This window comes from Mobula birostris, chromosome 14 (genome assembly GCF_030028105.1).
Source record: "Mobula birostris isolate sMobBir1 chromosome 14, sMobBir1.hap1, whole genome shotgun sequence".
NCBI lineage: Eukaryota > Metazoa > Chordata > Chondrichthyes > Myliobatiformes > Myliobatidae > Mobula > Mobula birostris.
Window position 1 is genome coordinate 58,166,193 of NC_092383.1, and position 13,958 is coordinate 58,180,150.

Genomic DNA, 13,958 nt, shown 5'->3' on the forward strand with positions numbered 1-13,958 from the left:
GTCTGGACTAATCATTGCATCGACAGCAGTCCGGAAGTCATTTGGAATGAGAGGCAGTGATCTGTGAGGTGCTGACCATTGAGGCTCACAGAGGCTACTTGTACGACACTGATGTCATGTTGCTGCCTCGTTACTTTCCATTTCATTCCCAAGTTTTTCTATGAGTAGATCACAAGATTCCTAGCTTGCAGGGGAGTACTCCAGCTTCTACCCACAGTGCAAAAACTATGCACTTCATGATCCACCACTTCATCAGATTTGCAGCAAAAGCCAGACAAATGTCAGCTTCAGTTAGATGAATCATGGATGGTCCCTGGACAAGTTCCTGATGGGAGTCCATTGCCACTATTACCTACCCTGGGTAGAACTGAATAAAACACCATATAAATGGGCCTGGTTTCTAGGCTATTTGAGAAGAGATTTGCAACACTAACTACCACAACAGCCTCCATCACTTGGACTCCAACATGACGTTGCTGAGGTATTTTATTTTTCGTTAAAGGCTAGATGGGTGGATGACAGCCCTTGTCTTTTTCTCACTGACATTAACAAGCTTCCTCCAGCCTTTTAAAGGACATGTTCTAATCAAGCATCTGACATGGCCCTTCGGAGGAGATCTGTGGGGAGTCTGTGAGCTGGAACAGCAATACGAATACACTCCAACCCATCAGATTGTCATGTCATATTTTAACCAATAAATTTATATTATTTACAGTAAAGATTGGGCATAATTAAGAAAAGTTAAGAGAAACTGATAGAAGGAAAAAATTAAAATCTAACATTAACATCTAAGGAAATGTGATGCTATAATTGTAAGATATAACTTCCATGACTTCAGAGGCAATTCAGCAATGGTTATTATCTATACTGTTAAAAATTTCGTGTGCATAGACTAAAATTTTTTATGATATCTTTTGGCAGGGAACAAATAATCAGAGGTAGCAGGTTTTTTATCACTTCAGCAATGGGTCTCAAAGTTAAGACTGTAGCAGCACGTTTTGTGGGGGAGAATGTGACGTCAGGAGGCAGATGGACCCACTGCTATTTGCCTATTGCACAACAGGTCTATAGTAGATGCGATCTCAATGGCTCTCCACACATCTTTGGATCACTGAAACATTGCAAGTACCTATGTCAGGATGTTTATTGACTTTAGCACAGCATTTAACACCTTTTCGACAGTCCTGATCAAAAAGCTACAGAACCTGGGCCACTGTACCCCCCACTGCAACTGCATCCTCGACTTGCTAAGCAGAAGACCACAGTCTGTAAGGATTGGAAATAACATCTCCACCTCACTGACAGTTTACACTGGCGCTCCATCAGGATGTGTACTTAGCCCACTGCTCAACTCCTTCTACAACCATGACTGTGTGTCTAGGCATAGCTCAAACAGCAGCTATAAATTTGCTGATGATACAAATCAAATCAAGTTTAATTGCCTTTCAAACCATACATGGATACAGCTGAACGACACAGCATTTCTCCAGCTCAACAACCTTTGGTGGCAGGATTTCAGATGGTAATGAAAGGGCACACAAGAGTGAGATGTCCGAGTTAGTGGAGTGGTGTTGTAGCATCAACCTTGCACTCAACATCAGCAAAACCAAAGAGCTGATTGCGGACTTCAAAAAGGGTAAGATGAGGGAACACAAATGAATCCTCACAGAGGGATCAGAAGTGGAGAGAGTGAACAATTTCAAGTTCCTGGGTGTCAAGATCTCTGAGGACCTAACCCAGATGCAACATATTGATGCAGCTTTCAAGAAGGTAAGAAAGCAGCTATAGTTTGAGGAGATTTGGTTTGTTAGCTAAAAGACTCAGAAACTTCTATAAATGTACTGTGGAGAGCATTCTGACAGGCTGCATCACTGTCTGGTATTGGGGGTGGGGGGTGGGTGGAGGGGAGTTACTACACAAGAATGAAATAAGTTGCAGAAATTTGTAAAACTACTCAGCTCTATCATTTGTACTGGCCTCCGTAGCATCCAAGACATCTTTAAGAAGCAGTGCCTCAGGAAGGCAGCGCCCACCATTGAGAACCCCCACCACCCAGGCCATGCCCTCTTCACACTGTTACTAGCGGGAAGGAGGTACAGGATCCTGAAGGCACACACTCAACGATTCAGGACTAGTGCCAGTAAATTTTTCTGTTCAGGACATTTGTAAAGCATCATGGTGACTGCTTTCAAGTCTGCAGCAACTGAAAAGAAACATGGTATCCTATATACACAAGGAATCTGAGATACTAGGTAACAGAAGAAGGAATGGTATGTTTCATTAACCAACCAGATTGAACAATGTTGGCTGAAGTAAAATATTTAATTCATGTTATACTATAATATGGAAGGGTCAAAAAGGCTTATTCTGATCTCTATCTCAATAAGTAAATAAAAATGTACTAAGTAGGAAATAAATGAAGACAGCAATGAATGGGATTAAAGCAGTGAGATAAAAGAGATTAAAAAAAACAGATTGATACCAAGGTTGTATAGCAGTAGGTAACAGTCGATTGATAATTCTCAAACACTTGAATGTTGAAGCAGAGTCTTTTGGTGACCTAATTATCTGGAAAGTATTTTCAAAGTGTAGGGTAGCATCTTGATTTCTATGTGAAGGTACTGGAAAATGCAACTCAATTTACCCTTTCTTAGCTATCTCCATGATTAAATTAATTATTATTTCTAAAAGATCAGTTAAAATAAAAAAAGAAGCTCGTGGCATTTTCTGTGTAATGAAAATAGTCAGATTTGCCATTAAGTCTAAACCGGGAAAACTTACAGTCAGATAATTATAGTAAAATATAGATTATAAATAAGTGGTAAGATACCATATGTTTACCTCTTCACCTTTATTCTTGAATTTGAGGCACTCAACTACTTGCCATTTATGTGCTCTGGTTCTGCTCTGCTGTTTATAATTCAAAACCTGCATTTGTTTTTAGAGCTATTGAAAGTACAATGAAAATAGAAATGTATTGGACAGTCAATAATTTATTGCAAGTCCAGTCCCATTTGAAGCTAGTGCCAAACTTCACTGGCATGCCTTCTGCTGGCAAGTGATTCCATCCATCACAGCTGTGCTGTACATGTGAATGTGAGAAGATGCCAAAATGTGGAGCTGCCCAGAAACAGATCGGACTTCAGTGTCATATCTTTGTTTAGTAATATTGATATGGAGAACCCTGGTGTACTTGAAGCCCAGCCTAGACAGATCTTTTGAAGAAGATATGTTTTTCAAAAATATATTGACAGCTTCGAAGAACTGCACAAACAGAGAAATCGTTCATCTGAGGATTGCATCTGGTTCAATTGCATGTGCTCATCATTCTAGTTGGTTACAAATCTGGGTCTGTCATATCTCAAGGAAGTTAAAGCATGCATACATAGTAACTGTGTAAAATAAGCACAAAATTATTCCAAAAAAAGGTTAGGATAACCACCCAAAACACATCTACTATTAAATAGACTGTGTAACATCCCCAGTAAGAGATGCAGCCCGATAACATTAAACTATTTATCCTGGGAGATAACGCAGAACAGGTGGCATTACATCAGCCTTCTGTCATGCACAGCCTTTGATGTTCTCTTCCATTCAATTTCTCTCATTGGATGGGTTGACTATCAGGCATTCAGTTCAATATTACCTGTTTTACACCACACCTGCAGATCGATTTCTACCTGGGTGCTCGCTGACTGCTGCTTTATTTCTAAGCAAAAGTGAATCCCTGAATATGACTGAGACATTTTTTCATTGCAGTTTTAGATGAGACCAGCTTTCAACTTTAACCCATAACTTAACATAATAAACTGTGATTGCTTGGAGTATGTTGACCTAATCTGGAATATCGTCTTGGAATCTGGAATATGTTTATAAAGGAAGGGATGTTTGTCAATCACATGAATAACTGGCTTATCATCATCCATATATAAATACCATATTTGCTTAGCAGGGTTTCAACAATGATTTTCAACTCTAAGTAATATGGCATCCCACAAGATATAATAAGATACACAATAAACACATTTTCAATGTCAGTAAATATTCTTTCTTAACATTGCAATTGTGACAAAGACATTCAAAAATTTAAACATCAGCCAGGTGTTGTGGCTTGCCCCAACTTTTAAATTCCAGATTCAAATTCTGATACATTACAAAGTTTGGTTTGTTTTCTGCATGTTCTTGAATTTCTACAAGTGTCCATAATATTTCTAACCAAGACTTCAACTGTGATAGGAACCTACAACTAAGGTGTCTTCCTCAGGTAATTAAGTACATAAAAGAAAGAACAAGTGTACAACTTACAGCCATATGTCTTTTGTGGAAATTGTATTATAAATTTCATTAAAACAAAGCAATCTTTATCAAAGAACAGATGGGCCAAAATATTTGAGCAGCCTCCATGAATAATTGTGCAGATTTTGGAACACGTCCATTTGGCATGGCTAGTCTAATTTTGTTATGTTCTTGTAATGCATTTTAACAAGCTCCTTGTAACTTAAAATCAATGCTTTACCACACACCATCTAATATTTTTTTTTGTTGAGATACAACGAGGCATCAAAATGTTAGAAACCAACTTAATAAGAAGGAAACTCAAAGTTAACACAGAATAACTTGGCTGCTCAGAGCTTATTGTCTACCCTTGCTCATTTTAAAAACATTCTTTTAAAGTTTCAAACAAGAGAAAATCTGCTGATGCTGGAAATCTAAGGAACACACAAAATGCTGGAGGAACTCACCAGGCCAGGCAGCATCTATGGAAAAGAGTACAGTCGATGTTTCGGGCCGAGACCCTTCAGTAGGTCCTGTACTCTTTTCCATAGATGCTGCCTGGCCTGCTGAGTTCCTCCAACATTTTGTGTGTGTTACTTTTTTTTTTAGTTTTTTCAATTACTCTATGTTTAATATTAGTAAATTATAGCAATTTGGAATCGATTTGTATTTAGATTTTATGATTCTAGTGTGCCTAAACTCAATTACTGGTGTCCACCCTCATTATAGTTGGTTCTGTGCTGTTCCAGGAATATGAGAAATTAGAAGTGATCAGGTGTCAAGACTGTCTCATGAAATACTGCATTCATTATTTCAGGATATGAATGATCAATATTAAATCATACACTGACAGAAGCAAGGACTAAGGGCATATTCCTTGACTGAGTAAAGGCGAACTTAAATATGGGATTTTTAACACTTTGTCGCATCCCTTTACCTGGTCTGCCATGAACACAGAACCTATTTGAAGCTGCATGTTTCAAAGCTTTGCAAAGCCTGATGACTTCGAATCACGTTTTCTCCTCAGTCCATTACCTGATTTCCACCTGAGTTTTTCACGTCTTTCATGTTGATGTCGTTCTTTTTCCCCTTTCCCTTCTCCTTCTTGTTTTTCTTCTTTTTGCAGCAGCATTTCTTGCAGACGCAGAGGCAACAGGTCAGAAGCAGCAGGCCGCTGACAATAGCAATGGCTATCAATGCCCAGGGTGGCACTGGCAAATGGATTAAGAAACAAATAGTAAACATGATATCAATCTTTGCATCAAAATTTAGTATTTCCTGGCAATATATTTCAGAGACTTGGTTTTACTTTATGATCTACCTTTGCTCATTGCTCTGTGCACTGCCTAAATGCAACTGTTATCCTGCGATGATTATCACACACTAATGAGGGATTGTAGATGTTGGTGTAACACTCTACAGTGTCAGCGATAGGAGTTCAATTCTGTTATGGTCTGTAAGGAGTTTGTACGTTCTCCCTGTGCTTGTGTGGGTTTCCTCCAGGTGCTCTGGTTTCCTCCCACATTCCAAAGATGCACGGGTTAGGGTTAGTGAGTTGTGGGCATGTTATGATGCTGGCAGAAGCATGGTGGCACCTGTGGGGCTGCCCCAGGCACATCCTCATACTGTGTTGGTGGCTGATACAAAAAGAAGCATTTTACTCTATGTCTTTGATGTACATGGAACAAAAAAGGTTAATCTTTAAAAAAAGTGGAAAGGCACTTGCTGTGAGGAGCAATCACCTGTTGGTGGCATGCTCCATAGAGGAAAGTTTGGGGGTTGTGAGGTCATAGCAGGAAATGGGAAGAAATGAGCAGCAGGAACTTGAAGATGAGTTGCAGATTGAACATAGAGCTGGAAAAGCAAGTCTACTCTTCCTGAGTCCATATCAAGTAGGTAAAGGATCGATTATAGACTGTTTTGGTGCTTCCTTCCAGAAGATTCTTCAACCTAGATGCTCTCCAGCTGAGGAAATTGACCACAATATGTACAACGTATACTGATCACTATGAGGAAATGATCTGTAAAAGGTCCAGTACTCTTGACTATAAGGGCTAGTGCAAGGCATTACTTGTCTACATTTAGTTCCTAAAATTTAATACCAAAATCAAATCAAGGCATCTAAAATATAGTTAATAAAACTACATTACAGTTAAAATATACTTAAAAACAACATTATCCTCTTCTTCACCAATCCCTCTCCAAAGCATTTGACTTGATAAACACTGAGAGTGCCTACTGAAGGGCCTGCAGTGGTATATAAGCCTTGATTGCATGTTTAACCACTGCATTGGCCAAAAGGCCAAACTATTTTTGAAATAGCACTGTTTACCATCAAAACAAATAGATGGAATCCAATAGGCTGACCTAAAGAGAGCAAATTATTGAAAAGAAGTAAACTCAACCTTATGATTTGAAGGAAAGTATACATACATGGAATCTTCTGGAGTTCATTCATAAATTTTTCTTTCAGCTTCTCAAAGACATCATTTTTCCCCTCTCCAGGACCTCCAGTAGCTGTTGAGTTATCTCCAGCATCAATAGGCATCATGGTGGTTGTGGCAATGGGTGCCGCCAAAGCCTCTGATCTGAACTTCATCTTGAAAACAGCTGGTAGAGAACAAAAACACAAGCACAGTTTAGGAAAATATGGCTTTGCATCATGAGATTCTAATTCAATTCCATTCCTTCCAATGATTTCTTTGTTGTGGTTAGTTCAACACCATCTGCCCTGCTCTGCTGGGGGAGAAGCTAACAGCGATGCAGGTGGATGCTTCCCTGGTGTCATGGATTCTTGATTACCTGACTGGCAGACCACAGTACATGTGCTTGCAACACTGTGTGTCCGACAGAGTGATCAGCAGCACTGGGGCTCCACAGGGGACTGTCTTGTCTCCCTTTCTCTTCACCATTTACACCTCAGACTTCAACTACTGCACAGAGTCATGTCATCTTCAGAAGTTTTCGGATGACTCTGCCATAGTTGGATGCATCAGCAAGGGAGATGAGGCTGAGTACAGGGCTACAGTAGGAAACTTTGTCACATGGTGTGAGCAGAATTATCTGCAGCTTAATGTGAAAAAGACTATGGAGCTGGTGGTAGACCTGAGGAGAGCTAAGGTACCGGTGACCCCTGTTTCCATCCAGGGGGTCGGTATGGACATGGTGGAGGATTACAAATACCTAGGGATACGAGTTGACAATAAACTGGACTGGTCAAAGAACACTGAGGCTGCCTACAAGAAGGGTCAGAGCCATCTCTATTTCCTGAGGAGACTGAGGTCCTTTAACATCTGCCGGACGATGCTGAGGATGTTCTACAAGTCTGTGGTGGCCAGTGCAATCATGTTTGCTGTTGTGTGCTGGGGCAGCAGGCTGAGGGTAGCAGACATCAACAGAATCAACAAACTCATTCGTAAGGCCAGTGATGTTGTGGGGATGGAACTGGACCCTCTGACAGTAGTGTCTGAAAAGAGGATGCTGTCCAAGTTGCATGCCATCTTGGACAATGTCTCCCATCCACTACATAATGGACTGGTTGGGCACAGGAGTACATTCAGCCAGAGACTCATTCCACCGAGATGCAGCACAGAGCGTCATAGGAAGTCATTCCTGCCTGTGGCCATCAAACTTTACAACTCGTCCCTTGGAGGGTCAGACACCCTGAGCCAATAGGCTGGTCCTGGACTTATTTCCTGGCATAATTTACATATTACTATTTAACTATTTATGGTTCTATTACTATTTATTATTTATGGTGCAACTTTAACGAAAATCAATTTCCCCCGGGATCAATAAAGTATAACTATGACTATGACTATAGCAGAGAAGTAATGCGGTGGAATCAAGATAATATTATATTGTACACCTTGAAGCCAATGCATCTATTCCTGCTAATGTGATTTCAAAGAAAAATGATTTTACATCTGGGAGTAAGTTTTAAGGTTATGGTAATGAACTAAACAATGATTTGTTTGTTAAATGTAAGTTATTAATTTGAACACATGCAGTCTGCAGATTTTTTCCACGGTAGTCATTTATCTGGTACCAGACAACAGTCCATCTCCTTTCATCATTTCTCAGTAGTATGAATGACTTTCCAACAAATAATCATCCACATTTACTACCTATAGTTGAGTCATCTCGTGCCCTAGTAAAGGTAAGAATAGTTTCCAAGGAACCATGTTGGATTTGTTTCTTACTGTGTTTGGACTGAACTTAAATCATTGTTGGTGGATCAGAGTGTGACAAATGGTTATAACTGTAGAGAATATTGGAAAGTGTGGAAGTGCGAAGTAAAATTTCCATCTAACTAAAATAAGATATTAGTTAGATGGGAATTAACAGTTAAGACACTGAACCATAAATATGCACTCAACGCTCCATCTTTCAAGGCTCTATTCTTGCAAAGAAAAAAATTATAAAGAGAAATTTTATGAATGAATTTGATAAGTATCCACCAGAAGATAAGGTGAAAGCCTTCAGAGTCAACTTGAGAAATTCATAAATTCTAGCTAGAACATCAACCCAAGAAAGGCATGAGAATTCATTGGAAAGTTCCCCATGCTAAGTCATAGAATGAGAGGATAATGAATACCAATTTTCGGCAGCAAACAACCTACTGGAGGAATTCAGCAGGTTGAGCAGCACCCGGGGATGGAGAGAGGTGGGTGGCAGGGAAGGGTGAGGAGTGGGGAAGGAATTGTTGATGCTTCAGGTCAAAAACCTGCTTCAAGAATCAGCATCAGCTTCCTCCAGAAGATCATTTGTTGCCCCAGATGCTAGCATCTGCAGTCTCTTGTACAATTCATGAGGGAGGAATGTTTCAGATTACATGTGAGGTGAAGTGTACTTCAGCAGATCAGTAGAAGTTAAGTTTATTATCTAGTGTCTCAGATAATGATACTTTTGACCTTTAGATTCTTGTCAAGGTGTCTGATAGTTGAGATCCATTGGTTTACAATGATGAGGGATGTTGAGAACGAATCATTTTATTGATATTTAGATTGGACACAAATCCTAAATCTAACTCAGTTCACTCATTCCCAGGTAACAGAATTTTTCTCCCCAATTTCCTTCTCCTTAGCTTACAAGTATCATGGGTCACAAAGAATATTCAGGTTGTGGTAGCAACTATAACTGGAAGGGATCAAAGGATAAGCTTATTTAGCTGACAAAGCTGCTTAAAGCCACCCTCATTCATCTGAGGATTCTATTGCTTACCCACATGAAAATAATACTAACATCAAATTAATTGACAAAGTTTCCTCTAATTTTTGAATGGACAATGGTGTGTACTAAGTGCAATGAAAATGTCACCACAAGTATTTATATAATACTCCTTCATAGAAAACTGTACAGATTAATGTATTAATTATACTTCAGTAATTGGTGAAGGATAAGTGAATTGAAACCTAACTGAAAATGGAAAAATAATGCTAATATAGTAAGATTTTATTTGTTAAGTGAATTTATTCTGATCTTTTTTGGCATTCTTCATAAGAAATAACTCAGAACAATAAATTTCAAATGGTGTTCTTGATTAGGTCTTTATACTGTTGAATTCATTACACATAATTTATAATTCTTCCTTTACACTATATGATTGCAACATTATAATATGTGAAGGAATAATATTTTAACAATTGTATTTTAACATAATTCTATTAAAAACTTTCTGATTATATTCCAATAGTAGCAAAGTTTATGAAATAATCTTGGCAGCAAATGCTAATTTGTTTTCCTTTTATCATTTTATCTACGACAGAAGTCTCGCTATTTCCTGAAACTTGTGCAGCTGTAAGTATAATTTCTTTTCTAGCTAGTGGGCAGGATCATATTAGTCAGCAAATCTGGAACACTTTACAAACAACCCTAAAGGATACAACTTTCCAAAAAAAAGACCCGCCACCTATTCAAGGTCAAAAAGAGGCAATCTCACTTGTAATTCAATATCCTGAGAACAAAGGAAAGAAACCTCGTGTAGGATGCAATTCCAAAAAGAGAGTTTCTATGCAAGTGTGATAATATTGTTATTCCAGCTATACCTTATTATGCCAATTCATGACAAAATTTGGAAGATTAACTGACTTAAAATCTGTAAAGTCAGAGATAAAGTATAACTTTTTATTAATCAGGAAAATATTAATATAATCTGTGCCATTGATCAATTATATCATGGCTAGTCTAATATTTCCTTTACCAGCTGGAAGACAAATTCCATTTGATACATTTCTTGTGAATCATCTTGGGATGTTTTGCTATATCAAAGATATCTTAGATATATTAAAGTTCTTGTTGGATTTCACATTCTTTTCTTTGTTCACCTCTATCTCCCCACATAACCCAGCCCTCCTCCCTCACTACCACTACCAACTTCACTCTGTATGGACCACATTTGCAAGCTAATTCAGCAATGCACTAGCTTGTTGTGTTATAGGACCTCTGCTCATTGTTTTACCTTTGCAGTGTTATGCTTAGGTTCTTTGATTTTTTTTATATAACTCTTATTGAGAAATAGTCTGTACCCTCTGTCATGTAATCGCAAAGAGTGGCAGTCATTTGTGCTGCCAGTTTGGAGATTAAAATATAGAAATGAATTTATGCAAATATCAAATTTTCTGTCTTGTCATCTCAGACTTAATTATAGATAAACACAGCAGAGTGACTCACAATAGCAGTGGGTCGTGATTTTACAGTAACTTGTCTAACACCAGAATACAGGTTTATCTTTGCCAAGTTAGTCATTTTACTAATAAAGGTTATTTGCTTATATTGCAATGCATAATTGATTTTCAAGTTTGAGAGATTATAAAACTGAAATCCAGTCACTTTTAATAAATTGTTCAAAACATGTAGAGTAAAAGGGCAGAGAATAGTTGAAAGTAAGGAACAACAGAAAAGAGTCTGTTGGAATAAAAGGGTCGGTGTTAGAGAAAGAACAAAATCAATCACAATGTTTTTACTTATTACTCATGGTCTGCGGGAATGACCAGAAATGCCAGTATTCATTGATCATCGCTAATCACCCTCGAATTGGCAATTTGCTAGGAAATGGGCAAAATGAGTGCAAGCATAATGATTAACAATGCCAGCAATGGGGTTCAATTCCAGGCGCTGACCGTAAGGAGCTTGTACATTCTTCCTGTGACTGTTTTTTTTCCCACATTTAAAGACATATTTGTTAGGATTAGTAAATTGTGGGCATATGTTGGCCCAAGAAGCACGGAGACACCTATGGGCTTCTCCCTGCACATCCTCGGACTGTAATGGTTACTGTTGCAAAACAATGCATTTCACTCTATGTTTCGATGTACGTGTGACAAATAAAGCTGAACTAATCTAATCTAATTTTAGAGGACTGGAGTCAATTTAAGGCTCTAAGTGTGGAATAACATACAGTTAGTAAGGCCTGCAAATTTCCTTCCTCTAAGCAAATCAATGAATCAAATAGACTTTTTGCAGTAATCTGGAAGTTCATAATGTTTTTATTGTAAATTATTTAATTAACAATATGAATTTTGCTAGTTGCAGTGATAAGTTTGGAACTGATGCTCAAGTGTTTGAATAATGAGCTCCCTTTGGCCAGTAATATTCCGTTAATATATTGATCTTAGCAGAACCAAATATCCCCAGGTCCTCCATTGGAGTTTGATCAAACAGAATTCAACTCCAGTATTTGGGTTTACTTCCCTTCCTTTCCCATTATTATTGGCTGAGGTGGTGTTGGTTGGTTCAGTTTGTTCTCAGCTTCTGGGAATGTAGTTCTAAAGATGATCACTGATGATTTGCTTCCTGAGCAGGTTCCCTCTTGATTCGCTTTTCTCCTTTTGAAGGAGCAGCAATGGATTCTGATTTAGTGGCCATCCACAGCAGGTGAGATGTGGGAACCATCCACAGTGAAGCCACAGCTGCACAACTCCAAGGGAGAATGAGAAGCAAGTCCAATGATGCCAAATCTTTAACTCAGGAACAAAAGGCATCACAATGTTTATAGAGCCCAAAATCTAACCAAGTTACTTGTAAGTAATAACAAAGAGTAAAAGAATATTGTTTCAAGATTGCTCCAGAGCTCTGTATGCTCAGTATATTAATTTGTTTGTTTATTTATTTATTATTTGCTTGTTTTCTTTATATTTGCACAATTTATTTTCTTTTGCAGCTGGTTGCTTGAGAGTTTTTGTGTGTAGTTTCTCAATGATTCTCTTGCATTTCTTTGTTCTACTGTGAATGCCTGCAAGGAAATGAATCTCAATGTAGTATATGGTGACATATACATACTTTGATTATAAATTTACTTTGAACTTTGAAATGGAATTCAGTATTCTTTCATTTCCCACAACAGTTTCCAATAATGTTTTACAAGAGTATGTGAGACATTTGCACATCATTGCAGTACTGCTGAAGACCAGGTTCAATTTGGTTAGAAACTATTTTGGAGATCTGCCTTATTGAAAAATCAAATCAATAAAATAAATAATTATATACTTGATGAAGGTAAATAGGATTATACTGCACGTTATGAATGAATGCACAATGTACTCCAGTGAAAAAGAAGTTTACTTTCATTACTATAAGCCTTCAGTTACAGAATATGGATACTTAATAAAGTAGCCACACTAGCGATGGAACGTACTTGTTCAATGATCCTAAACTAATTAATTCCAATCTGATTAAAATATTTTAATTCAGTTTCTCTTTCATGACAGCAGCTGGATCTTGGCCTTCAAACCTTTGACATTGCTTTACTGAATTATCACAATAAATAAAGGCACAAATTGTTTGATCCACAAGGTAGGATTGATGAATTAAATATGAAAGATTGTTCAAGAATATTAACAGTGGTAAGGCATCATTATATTATAGAGAATAAAGAGTTGTATATTTTATATATCATGATCATTGTATCTGAAAGTTTTATTCTTATTTAATATAATATTTTCCAGTGCAAAAGGATGAATTTGCATTTATATGTCTGCTATTAGAATCTCACATCCTAAAGCGTTTTACAGAAACTGAAAGGCATTTGACTCCAGAGACCTTTATAACATGGGGAACAAAATTGCAAATTTCCATGAAGAGTAACGGGATAAACAGCTGGTTAACCTGTTTCAGAAGGTGCTAGTTGAACGATAAATGTTGGACAGCGCATCAGGAGATGCAGAGTTACAGAAAGTGCCATGTTTCTTTTCCATGTACAGTATCTGTGTTGGCAGTACCTCTGACTCTGCAGCACTGCCTCAATATTACACGGAAATGTTAGTATAGACTACATTGTAAACTGTGTGGGCATAAAGCACTAGCAAAAACTAAAATGACAACAATACCTATTTCTACATCTTTGGGATTTTGACAATTTTTCTTCATCCTGTCCAGTATGTCAATGCTTTTTATCATCTTATACACCTCCATCATCACTCGTCCTCCTCTGCTCCAAAGAGAAAAGCTCTATTTCAATCAACCTTTCCTCATAAGACATGTTCTCTAATTCCGACAGCATCCTGATAAATCTCCTCTACACACGGTCTAAACTTCCACATCTTTCCTTGATGAGGTGACCAGAACTGAACACAATGCTCCAAATGTGGTCTAACCAGTGTTTTATGGATCTACAATGTTACCTTGTGGCTCTTAAACTAAATCCCCTGCCTAATGGTGGCCAACACACCATGTACATTCTTGTG

The 13,958-nt window shown here is 38.0% G+C and overlaps 1 protein-coding gene across 1 annotated transcript in view; it reads right to left on the minus strand.

Moving 5' to 3' along the window:
* LOC140209392 (synaptotagmin-B) overlaps positions 1-13,686 on the minus strand; it is a 138,185-nt gene extending 124,499 nt beyond the window's left edge. The window contains exons 1-3 of the mRNA XM_072277644.1: positions 13,602-13,686; positions 6,709-6,885; positions 5,311-5,486 (exon numbers count right to left, since the gene is read on the minus strand). Coding sequence (XP_072133745.1) covers positions 5,311-5,486; positions 6,709-6,885; positions 13,602-13,686 — 438 coding nt within the window. The remainder of the gene's footprint in view (positions 1-5,310; positions 5,487-6,708; positions 6,886-13,601) is intronic.
* Positions 13,687-13,958: the final 272 nt, after the last annotated feature.